General features: G+C 36.6%; 1 protein-coding gene across 1 annotated transcript in view; it reads right to left on the bottom strand.

Moving 5' to 3' along the window:
• frmd4a (FERM domain containing 4A) overlaps positions 1-12,309 on the bottom strand; it is a 235,920-nt gene extending 223,611 nt beyond the window's left edge. The window contains exon 1 of the mRNA XM_018092333.2: positions 12,075-12,309. Within this exon, the coding sequence (XP_017947822.1) occupies positions 12,075-12,107 (33 nt within the window). The 5' untranslated portion in view covers positions 12,108-12,309. The remainder of the gene's footprint in view (positions 1-12,074) is intronic.
• Positions 12,310-12,628: the final 319 nt, after the last annotated feature.

The following is a 12,628-nucleotide window of genomic DNA, read 5'->3' as shown; positions in this document are numbered from 1 at the left end:
GCTGTGACATACCTGGCAAAAACAGAGATACAAATATTACAAGAGTTCCATAGTAAAATGCTAAAGGGTATTCAGAATCGTATAACTGATGTTTTCTACATCTAAGTATAAGGAATCCTGCTGGGTAAGATTTATTGAACACTTCCAAGCATATATACTGCCTCAATGAAATAACCCCTTTATACTCAGCTTACAAACAATTCCGTACAATGCTTTCCAGTACTGTATTGCAAAAATAATCTCCTTACTGCAATCACATTAAAAATATTGTAAATGTACACATGCGCACATATAGTATTTGGAGGTTAGAGATGTGACAGTTGATATAGGCAGCAGTACATTTAAAAGCCTAGAAAACATTGAGGTCTAAACATATGAATACATGTAAATCACTGGACATTTACCTTTCACAAGAACCTTATTGGAAACATGACCATTGGGTCTTTAGGCTCTATTGTTATGTTTTTATCTAGGAATACAAGATTAGGGCCAAATTTGTATTGTGGAAAAGCCACAAAGATCCAGAAATTTGGCCATATATTTATGTGGGAGGTAAGTTGGCTTAATGAAATAAATGAACAGAAATAGGATATTAAACTGTTTTTCATATGGTAATGCTTATTAAATGTGAGTTAGCCTTTAAATTAATTTTCAGTATGAGATATATAGTGATATTTAGTTTTTTAATCAGCAACTCTCCAATTTTATACATGGTTTTAAGGGTTAAATTTACCCTATAAACCAGGAAGTGGAAGATGAATATGAGAAGTCCTGAATAGGAAGATAGGTAATAAAAAACTCACATTTTAGCACACAGTGCAATTGTTTTTTGTATACTGGTGTCAGTGACATAATGTAATTTTGAGGAACCTATGTCTGAAGACAAGAAAAAAATTCAATAAATGTGCTCAAAGTACTTTTCTTTTGCAGAGTTTTTTCAGTGCTCTCACTCACCTCAGGAAACAACTTTGTGAAATACATTTTATAAAGCATAATTGTTACTAAATATTCTTCCAAATAAAAGATGGACTGAATCTATAACAGCTGGCTAACAGAACAGTTGTTTAAAAACAATGTAGTTTGCCCTTATTCCCATGGAGCAATATTTGTAACAATGTTACTTTCTGGAAAATCTTGGTGGAGAAAAGCTCCAAATTACATATTATTAAATAGGAACATACATTATTATTATGGAACCATTATGGGTTGTTGTTTTTTTTTTTTTTTTTTTTAAATGCTCCCATTATAAGTATTACTCAATAGAAATCAGTATTTTCATTTTCTACATATTGCAACAATATTCTGGGTATGTATAAAGAAAACTTAAGCATAAAACTGTTCACAAATTACAGAATACATATTTGTGTGTATTTCCTCACTGTTGCTGCCCTTCAACTGTATATACATGATCTTTACTTCATTTAGGTTAACATACAATGAACAGTGCAGGACTTGGCAATCTCTAATATAACAGTATTTAGAATGAAACCTTTTACAACCAACATCTGTCATGAAAGAGATTTATTATCTGTAGTAATAAAAATAATTTAACTGCACATATTTCCCAGAATGTCTTGGTGCTTAACATGGTAGGCTAAAATGCTGAACTTTGTGGATCTTTGGATAACTGCATGAAATACAATACATTAAAATAAAGTGTCCATGTGATTAGGATTCTAATATTTCATGCACTTGGCCATGCAAGGCTAATTTATAATTCATGATCTGGAAATGAATCAGCACCTTTCACTTCTGTTCTGCACTTCTTCACGTCTATTAATGAATTAATAATAAATTGGAGAAGGAATCCACCATCTCTTATTTATGGATAAGTGCTATTGCTAAAAGGAAATAAACTCATTCATTAAAAAATGACACTACCACAAATACTGGAAGAGTACATGAAGCATTATTAATGTTCTTTTACATTAAACATTACTTGGTTTAGTTGGTAGACCTAAAATAGGATTTTACTTGCAGATGTAACTGTAAGACTATGGGGCTGATTTACTTACCCACGAACGGGTCGAATGGAGTCCGATTGCGTTTTTTTCGTAATGATCGGTACTTTGCGATTTTTTCGTATGTTTTGCGATTTTTTCGGATTCTTTACGAATTTTTCGGATCCAATACGATTTTTGCGTAAAAACGCGAGTTTTCCTATCCATTACGAAAGTTGCGTAAAAAGTTGCGCATTTTGCGTAGCGTTAAAACTTACGCGAAAAGTTGCGCATTTTTCGTAGCGTTAAGTTTTAACGCTACGAAAAATGCGCAACTTTTCGCGTAAGTTTTAACGCTACGCAAAATGCGCAACTTTTTACGCAACTTTCGTAATGGATACGAAAAACTCGCGTTTTTACGCAAAAATCGTATTGGATCCGAAAAATTCGTACAGAATCCGAAAAAATCGCAAAACATGCGAAAAAGTCGCAAAATATTCGTTTTCAAGTCGGAACTTTTCCAATTCGGGTCGGATTCGTGGGTTAGTAAATCAGCCCCTATGACTAAATCTGAGCTAGCAGGAATTATTTATAAATGTACCAAATATTGTGTGACACTCAAGTGCTTGCACAGATCTTATCTATTGTGAAATCAGTCAAATTGTACAAATTGTACAACGCCATATAGACCTGATGTGCAAACCAGTGCACAATACCATAACTTTATCATGTTAATGTACAAGGCAGTTTATGTATTTGTATTACATTCTTATGTTTCAACAATACATACAATAAATTACCAGGCTTATTGATATTCAGGTTATAAGGAGCAGCCAGAAAGCCCCAGAATTATATGAATAATATATTTTTGGAAATTCTCCATTCCCTGATTCAACACTACTTACCCACCAGACTAATATGTCAAATAAAATAGAATATAGATCTGCTACTCTAGCCCACAAGTGAACAAATCACCATGATTTAGATCAAATGCTGATTTCACTTTCTGCTCACTTTCACTGTTCCATATTAACCTTTTCCCACAATTTTTTCTTAAATAGTGTACATTATGCCACTGTTTATACAGAAACTAAACATATTTCTCTCATCTTAAAATTTCCTCTCTCATCTTGCCATTTCCTCAAATTTTCTCCCCCCCCCCATAGCTTGTTTCACAACTTATTTAACTTGTTTGCTTTACTTCAACATACCTGATACATTATATTAACGTGTTATACTGCAGCATAAATTACGATATGTATTTAAATTTGTACTAAAAACTCAAAAGAGGTGGAGGATAAGTATTTATGTTTCGAACTTTAATCTCACACAAGTATGCCAATTCCATTTTCAGGGAAGAAAATAAAATTGCAGTAATTAGGCAATAACATTTCTCACTGGATCAGTTATCATGTAATTATATTAATCAGGTCTAACACTGTGAACAACCTTTGTTGATAAAAACTTGTCTAGCAAGTTCTTTAGTGGAATTTACAATCCCAAAACTTAATACCATCATGAAAAAAATAGTTTATTTTCTTTTCTTTTAAAGAATGTCGCCTTGTTTTTTTTTTTAACTTCTTTTAAAGATTTGGGGGTAGCAGTTGCCAGCTCTGCCTATTATCAACATTTCACGGCTTCCTTGTTGGCACACAGGGTACTATGGCTATTTTCTGATAGGTGTTTAAGTTCAGGCAGAAGCACAGTGTCTTTATGGAATCTACACATCATTTACTTAAATGCTTCTAATCACATCAGGAAGGTCCTGTTTGTGTATCAGTTTAACAAAATAGCTAGAGATAGTTGTTCATACTAGACACTCATTTTTCTTATTCTAAATGCACTAGACTCAACACACTGGTGATTGGTTTCTAAGGTCTACTTCTCTGGAGCAAATCTATATAATTTTAATTAGTGAGTTGAGGCAAATGTCCCCTGGCAGGTTGTTCTGGAGACTGAAATGCTTAATAACAAATGCAGGTCTAAAAAAAAAACACACACACACACAAATTTGATATGAACAGTTGTTTTGGAACAAGAACACCCTTCAGATTATTATAATTTAACAAAAATGCATTAGAAGCTTCTCTTAGAAAAGACTATGTTTTGTCAGATTTTGTACAATGTCATTAAACAACAGATTAAATCTAGTTTCTCCTCCTGAAATGTCTTTTGGTACCACAACATTTCATATGTAGCAGTGTATTATGCATTTGTTATTGGTCAGTTAAGGTAATTAAGATTAGTTTGCTTAAAGGGCAAGATAAGGGTAATATCAATTCATCTTGAGGTCCTGCCACTTTTCCTCTGGCTGAGTCCTGAATTACTGTAACTATACCTGGAATGAACTGCCTAGGGTGCAGGGTGCTTAATCTGCAAAAACAACAGAACCCTGGTGATTTCTTTAAGCAATATTGCAGTTCTCATAATGAATAATTAACATTGTAGTAATATCTGAATGCTCATTAACAGTGAGTATTTTGCAAAAGGAGACCCCAATGCCTTGGAAGCACCATGGGCAAAGGGCAAAGCTTACACTATATTCATTATTTTTCTTTCAGGGTACAGTGGAACCCCAGCAATCATTTCAATTTCAACATTTACAAAGTATTATGCTCTGAAGGGCACACTCTATAACTTGAACAAGTATACAATCAAATAATATCAATGCAGTAATGTAAATTAAATGATTTTAACCAACGTACTTGAAAAAAGCTACAGGCATGTTTGCATACCCTGTAATAAACAATCAATTGATTTGGTGAGCTGGCTGAATAAGGGTACATTTTGTTCAAATCAAGAAATATTACTATCCCTAATATGGAATGAGTAGTATAGTCATTTACTACACTTGAAGAAGCTAGTTTGAAGCTGAAATTCTTTCTATAAAAATGAAATGCGCCGTAATCAGTCTCATTGCCTCTCTGCCCTTTATCTAGTATAATATCTCATCGTAATTATCAAAAGAAGCATAATTTTCCCAAAGATCATTGATTTTTCACCAAGAAAATACTATTTACACTGACTCATTGGCCTTAAAAATATATGGGAATAAAATCACAATCTTCTGTTGCAGCAGCCAAAAAGATTTCATTTCTTTTTCATGAAAGGAATACATTTTATGCAACACCTAACAGCTGTTCTCTAGTTTTAAATTTAGTAAAAAAAAATAAAAATTGGTTTCCTTTTATTGTAAGCATAACAATTAGCTGCAAGTAGATAAGCAGAATGTAGTTCTTCAAAGCTGAAATCATAGAAGCGGCAACCAAACCAGTTTATAAGGAAAATTTATATTTTTCCATTAGTTCTAATGTACAATATGATGTCTGTAAATCTGAGAGAAACATAATGAAACCCTAACTTACATTTATAAGGATATGAGTGGGGTGGAAAATGTGTAGTCCTCAGCTTCTGCTGAACTACAGTTTCCCAATATGCTCCATCATAGGGTGTTACATGTTGTATTACAGCTACAACTAGAGAGCAGCAGGCTCAACTCAACTAATGTAAGAAGTCACTTTGGAATCCTTTGCCCTGCATGAGAACCTGAGGTTACAGGCCAGCAGGTTGCCAAACCGGAAAGACATATCAGTACTGTACTAATAAATATTTTGCCTGAAGCCTCAAACCTTATTATGGTCACAGTAGTCCTTGGTGATTTCAAATATCTTTATCATTTACAGAAAAGAACATATCATCCCATATATAATTGAAGTTTACGGCACTGCACAAACTGCAAGAAAGAAAAATATTCCATTCCCTGAAGCCAAAAAAACCTGTGGATAATAAAGTGTAGTCATCTACACTGTGAGTGTATTAAGTTTGTGAGAGTTTAAATGACTGCAATTCCTCTTGCATTTCAGAATTGTGCTGGAATTGCTACAGGGATTACGGTGATATAAGAAAACATGGTGAAGTACAAAAAGGAGAAGGAGGAAATTATAAAGAACAAACTAACCAAAGCATTACAGCACCTGTCTTTGTTATGGATGTGCTTTCATTCTGCCAAAAAAAGAAAAACCACACACACAAAGCATGAAACATGAGTTATTAGAAACCACTGAAAGGAACTACATGACCATAAATCTTGTTTAACCCAATCTCCTTTCACTAGCTGGGACAAAAAGGGTTTATTACCCAACAGCAGGAAACTAAACATGGACAATATCCTGACTGGGATTTATGAAGCAGGTAATAGTGCTGTACACTGTAATAAAGTAACAGAATAGTAATATTAACATATATCCAAGATGAGCAAAAGACAAAGAGAGCCTTACAAAAGTATTCAGCCCCTTGACAAATGATCTAATTTTACTCAATAACAAATCCAGGGCCGCCGCTCCCTATAAGCAGAGTACTCAGTCTGCATAGGGCACCAACTCCCAGAGGGGCACCATCCCAGCTGCTCCAAAAAAAAACATTTTTATATATTATAACATACCCCCCAACACTGTCCCGCCGGTTTTTATAGCGCATCCCGCTGTCCCGGATAGTTCAATCAATCTATGGGGGCTATTGGGGGCACTTACTATGGGGGCATTGTCTATGGGGGCAATTGGGGGCACTGTGTGTGGGGCCCCTATAGTAGGTGTTTTTTTTAGTATTTTATTTTTACTTCCGTAATATTTGGGGGAGGGGCACAAAAGTAAATTTCTGCTTAGGGCACCCATTTGGCCAGCAGCGGCCCTGAACAAATCCCACACTAAAATTGCATTCTGTTATATTTTCTATTTAGTTTTTAATGTTATTTTGTTCTACTGGCATTTAGATTGACTTGTTTGTGAACAATCAGTACTATGTGTATGGACACAAGTAATAAACAAATCCATAAATGTTACAACAGTCACTCCCTTCATATAATATAACATGCTAGGTAGATCATTCTCCCAATATAAGTGTAATGAAAAGAAATTGTGTATATTTATGTGACAGTTATGTATACACCATAACAGAAAGGCAGTAAGCAGTGCTGTTTAGTAGTGTTAGGTTAATGAAATGAAATAAGGTAATAACCATTTTTTTTCTATTTACAAGCATATATTTTAGAAGGAGAATAACCTGGTGTCTAAACACTGATTTGTAATGGTTTTGTTACTCGTTTGCAGAACAAGGGGTTAGCAAAACTGAAATTATAGGGCACAATGCTTTCATGAAGTGAAAAAGAATAGGATCTCAAAAGGATAACTCCCTGTCTCATTACTGCATTACTTGAAGTACAGATAATTTCAGCAACAGCATCCCATTTATTTAATGTATTCTGGCAAACACCCACATGGTAAGTCTGCAGTCTAAATCCAGATCTGTGTCTTAGTACTTGATCACAGTAATGCTATGCATATGATTAATATGTTGGACAAACTACAGACAGTAACAGGACTGTAATTTCCTTTTGGGAATTGCAGGACTGCAATTTTATCTATACCAGTAGTCGGTCATCCTACCTGTCTGCATGTTTGTGACTCCATGTGTTGCCACACTAATCCTGAGGCATAACTTAGCCATAGTATTGCAGCTAAGTAATTTACAGTAAAACTTTATATGAATATTTTTTAATTGTAGTCACTACTGTGACGAGACCCAAAGAAATATATACAGCAATTAATCAAGCTGATAATCGCTGTGGCTGCTGCTGTGATTAAATACTAGTGCCAAATTTGGGTTCCTAACAATAGAAAATATAACTCTGTCACAGGAGGCATACTTAAATATATAAAAAGTATTGATGAACTGCCAAATGGGAAGATACGATTCCTCAGCTAGAAGTTGATAAATGAGATAAATAGGATGACATGATGCATGACCTCTATAGCTTTCTTATAGCCACAAAGGACAAACTTGTCCAATTTAGTATTTTACACCAGACATACTTAACACTCTTGAAACTAACAGCAATTAGGTGTGCAATGGACTCCAACTGCCCTAAATGCCAAACCCAGATATTACTTTATTTCACTTGATATGGAACTGCTCCATGATGCAAGCTTATTGGTCCAAAATTGTCACCTACATCTCTGATGTTATTTTCCTGCCGTGATTAATCTCCCCCGAGGTGTGCTTACTGTAACTGTTTGGTTTCACTGAGCTTTGATAAGGTCAGTGCTCTTTTACACCTTAAAAACTAGTTAGCCCTAACCCCACAACAGTAGATCAAACTGATTTTTAATCAAGCTAACATATGTAGTGGGAGTTCACAGAAACTGGACACCATAGTCTAACGCTTCAGGTATGTCAAGAGGCTCGCCTCCCTTCTACTATTGGCTTCAAGGCATTTTGTATTCATTGCCACGTGGAAGCTTCAATGCATGTGAAATTTGAAATCTTTCAATACCTGCCACACTGGTTGTCCAGAGGTTAATAGTAAAGCTGCAACATCCCCTTAATCACTTAGATTTCCTTCTCCTCCTGTAACCCAATCGGCACCCCACCCCTTGGGAATCTGCTTTTTGGCTTGCCAGACATGCTCAGTTGTTCTAAACTCAGATTACTAAACACACGGTCCAGTCTAGAAGCCAGTGAAGAGATGGCATTGCTGGTTCCCATAGAAACTCAGCTCTAGCTGTCTGCTTCAATTTTTTTCTCATAACCTCCTCTCCTGAGCTCAGCTCAAACAAACTTTTATCAGTGAGCCTGTATTCTTGATGAAATGTATGCTGAATAAGGGTCTTTGTGTGTGTATGCTGTTTGCAGATTTAAATGTATCTGATTATGTATCAGAGGAAAAATGGCCACCGGGTGAAAGCTGCTATTTGCTTTAGGAAAATGTGATGGTGCTGGCAAGCGGAGGGGATATATGCAGTACAAATGATGCCATTTGGGTGGGGGAGACGTGCCCAACTGATATACATTGTAGGCAAATGTAGGCTTTACATGTCCTTTAAATCAAAAGTGCAAACCAAGTTGCAAATATCCTATATTTGATTCATCAGATTAATTTTAACTGAACACAATTGATTAAATTTTCAAAATTTCTACGATATGGAAAACTTCCCTAAATAGCCTGAACATAAGTATGTGTACAATGTCAAGTAAGCTTGGCTATTTCCCTGCTAGCTAGGGCCAAATGTTATCCATGATCAATTTCTTTTAGAAATATTCAGTTCTGATAAGTTTCTAAACCATGTGTACATATACGTGTCTGATTGTTACTAGAGTACCTCTATCAGAAATACATTTGCATTTTATTTTAGCGTATATTAGGCAATGGAAGCAAGGGAAATCGTGCCTTGTGAGAACTAAAGAATATACCGCAACGCAAGAAACAGAATTATCCAAACTCAAATGTCTTAGGCCCATATAGGGCCATGTACTCCAGTACAAGTCCCAGGCCAACAGCTCCATTAATCTGCACTATAAAATACAGCTTCTGCTTGTGTGTAGGTAGAGTGGAGGTCAGCCCTAAAATGTGAAAGTGGGCATTTACAGTCTGACCTTCGCTTCCCTGCATGTGCCTCCATGCAAGCAGAAACTTTACTTTTAAATGCAGATTAATGAAGCTGGAGAAGGGAGTGGATCCACTTCTCTCAGCCTGAAAAGCCTAAGAGCAGTATGGCCAACGCCCTGCGTGCCCTGGCTTAAACTTTTTTGCACTCCTGTCTTTGACTCTAGAAACATAGTTGCAAAAAATGATTAAGCACTGCTTCTTCTGCTCTGTGAATGTCTATTCACCACAACCCAGACAGATTGATGAGTTCCCTATAAAAAAAACAATGTGGGTTTATTACAATGTTCTGAGCCTGCAGCTGTACTAATAGCACAATGAAGACACATATTAATATCAGGAAGATAAGAGGACCCGCGCCCAAGAATACCCAGGTTCACTTTTCATAACAGGTGCATCTACTGCTAGGTAACTACATACTGCTGACATCATTTTGAAGAAACCAAAGAGCTATTGTTGTCAGACAATATATATTATCAACAAAACAGAGATTATAAAGTGTTCCTATTATTTAACAGCCGGAAAAGAATGCTTGAAAGTTACGGATTATATGCTTTTAGCTAGATTATACATTTAAAGAAATCTGCACTTATACGACTGGAGTGTATTCCACCAAATGTCTAGTCCCCACTGATTCTGAATGGCAAAGCAGTTTTTCAGGTACATATCCAAACAGGTGTGAAAGGTAAAAGCAGTTCAGCAAAATATAACTTCCAGTAATGACCTCCTACTACTCCAGGCATGCATTCCATCTCTGGAGTCAGAGATCTCTTCATTTTCTACCATTCATTGTTCGAGTGCCAGAGAATGTCAATATGTTTAGCTATCCCTGGAGTATCCTTGGGGCAGACACACAAAGGGGCAGATTTATCAAAATGTGAATTTAGAGCTTAATACATAAAAATTCACCCATGTTCTATTCATTCCTATGGGATTTTTAAAAGTGTATTTATCAAATGGTGAGTTCTAACTTTCACCCATTGATAAATATGCTTCTAAAAATCCCATGGGAATGAATAGGACGTAGGTGAGTTTTTGTGCATTAAGCGCTAAACTCACATTTTGATAAATCTGCCCCAAAATCTTTGGTGTAAGAGGGAATGAGGATAATGGTAACAGCAATTACAAATCAAATGCTATTTTGTGCTATGTAACAACACATGTATGTCTAGTCACAAAATATGCTGTCAAAATAGGGCTCCTATGGATACAGAGAACCACAGTTCCTAACATCCTCTCTAAATCAGTGTATTTTAATTAAATAGAGTACTCCAAGATGGACTACCATGATTCCTAGGAGATAGCTTTAGCTATCAGCAATTCCCTACACAAAAATTACTCTCAAACATGTAAGTTCTGTAGTGGTGAATACATTTAAAAATGCAACCCACATATTTCACTTCACTGAGTTGCAGAATTATTAATGTTTGCTACCCTTGACTTATAAACTAGCAGCACACTTGGGGCACTTAGCAGCATCTCCATCACAGCATCAGTGTTGCACGAGAGATATCTGGGAAAATTGCAGCCCACTGCACACAGCTGGCATCATTTTCAGCTTCATGTGGAATAACACTATACTCAGGTAAATGCACTTTTTGTATGTGAACGACATAGATTCGGCTACATACCATTTGCATACTTCCATGTGCTCACTTGGTTCTTGCCAGTCCCTAAGGTACCATGGCACACTCTAACACTGGCACCCAAGCACTTAAAAACATTATTTCCAAAGCAGAACAAATTGCTCTGATGTACCCAGCACACACACTTCTCTCTACACACTCACACCAAGCATTCATATATATTTTGAAGAGAATGTAATTAAATATCCAGAAGAGAACATGTTAATGGCTCTCATTGAAAACACAATGTAAACCTCCTTACCATTAACCTTCAATACTCCTTCACCCTGGGGGATTTAACCATTTCATTCAAAGCAGTACACAGCTTTAACGGGTTGTCTAGGTAATGATATGTGATTCTCTGTTCTATAATAGTTAATTGTCAGTGCAATTCACAAATATGATGTTCATAGCCAAGAACCCAATTACACCACAACATAGTGCTAATATAAGCAATAAGATAAGCTAATATGCCTAAGGCAGTATATTACCCTAATTACCCATATAGAGAGATTGCTAACCCCTTGTGGCACAATATATACAATATGTATCATATTAATGCATGATGCATGAGCTATGGCAATGATTGCTATTTAGCTCTTTAGTAATAGAGAAATGCCACAGGAACTGTACAGCCCACTGAAAATATATGCCCTTTCATCAATGAAAGACAGGTGGCTGCAAGCTTCACAGTCCAGAAACCTTCCAAATTGTAACTAAATAAATGAGTGTTTATTTCCCCACATACCAAATAGCAGAACCCTAATACACACAGCAATATTTCCAAGAAGCAATAAAACAGTATTTTAATTAGAACAAAAAAAGGCTTCTTCATGCCCACCACATACAGAATGCCATAGGTGCAATAGCAGCCTGTACCCCACCAATACATAATCTCACCCAGCGCCACAAGCAACTTAGCCCAACTTAGAGCACCTGCTTGGCTTTCAGGCACCTGTTCCTGGGGCCACAGAAAGAACGTTCTGAGGGAAGCTGAGGGAATCAATTCACCGGTCAGAGATAAATAAAAGTAACCATCAGTATAGTAAGAGCATAAAACAAGCACCCTACCTTGGCTCTCATTGGAGACAGGAGTCCTTCCATTTTGGTCTATTCCTCATAACAATCCTGTCCTTTTCGGGTGGAACGTTTGATCCCTATTCAGTCATCCCGAGCGTGTCACAAACCAAGAACCAAAAACGCACGGAGCCACCTGCCGAGTCAGTTGTTCCCAACGAGCAGCCTTTCCCCGTCACTCCGACTCGCTTCGCACTCTCCGCTTCCCACAAGCTGCTCTACCTCCCCAGCAGCACCAGCAGCACAGCCACTGACAGACCGTCCCCGCCTTACCGCCTTACGTAATGTGACACAAGGCAGGGATCCCAGCAACCGACATGTGCTCTCACGGGAGGGGGGCGGAAGGTGCGCTCATTGTCCTGGGGTACTACACCCTGGCGAGGATAAGGTTGTCGTGCACTGTATATATCGTTCTAGTCAGAGATTCAGTACAAATGCGTTAGGACATATAAATATATATTTTTTATATATATATCTCTCTCAATATGTTTGGTAACGACCAGAACACTCTTGTATTATACATAAAACAACAACATTTATTTCACATT

This window comes from Xenopus tropicalis, chromosome 3 (genome assembly GCF_000004195.4).
Source record: "Xenopus tropicalis strain Nigerian chromosome 3, UCB_Xtro_10.0, whole genome shotgun sequence".
Classification (NCBI taxonomy): domain Eukaryota; kingdom Metazoa; phylum Chordata; class Amphibia; order Anura; family Pipidae; genus Xenopus; species Xenopus tropicalis.
Note: the sequence above shows the minus strand (reverse complement) of the source record. Positions and strands in the feature narration are given on the sequence as shown.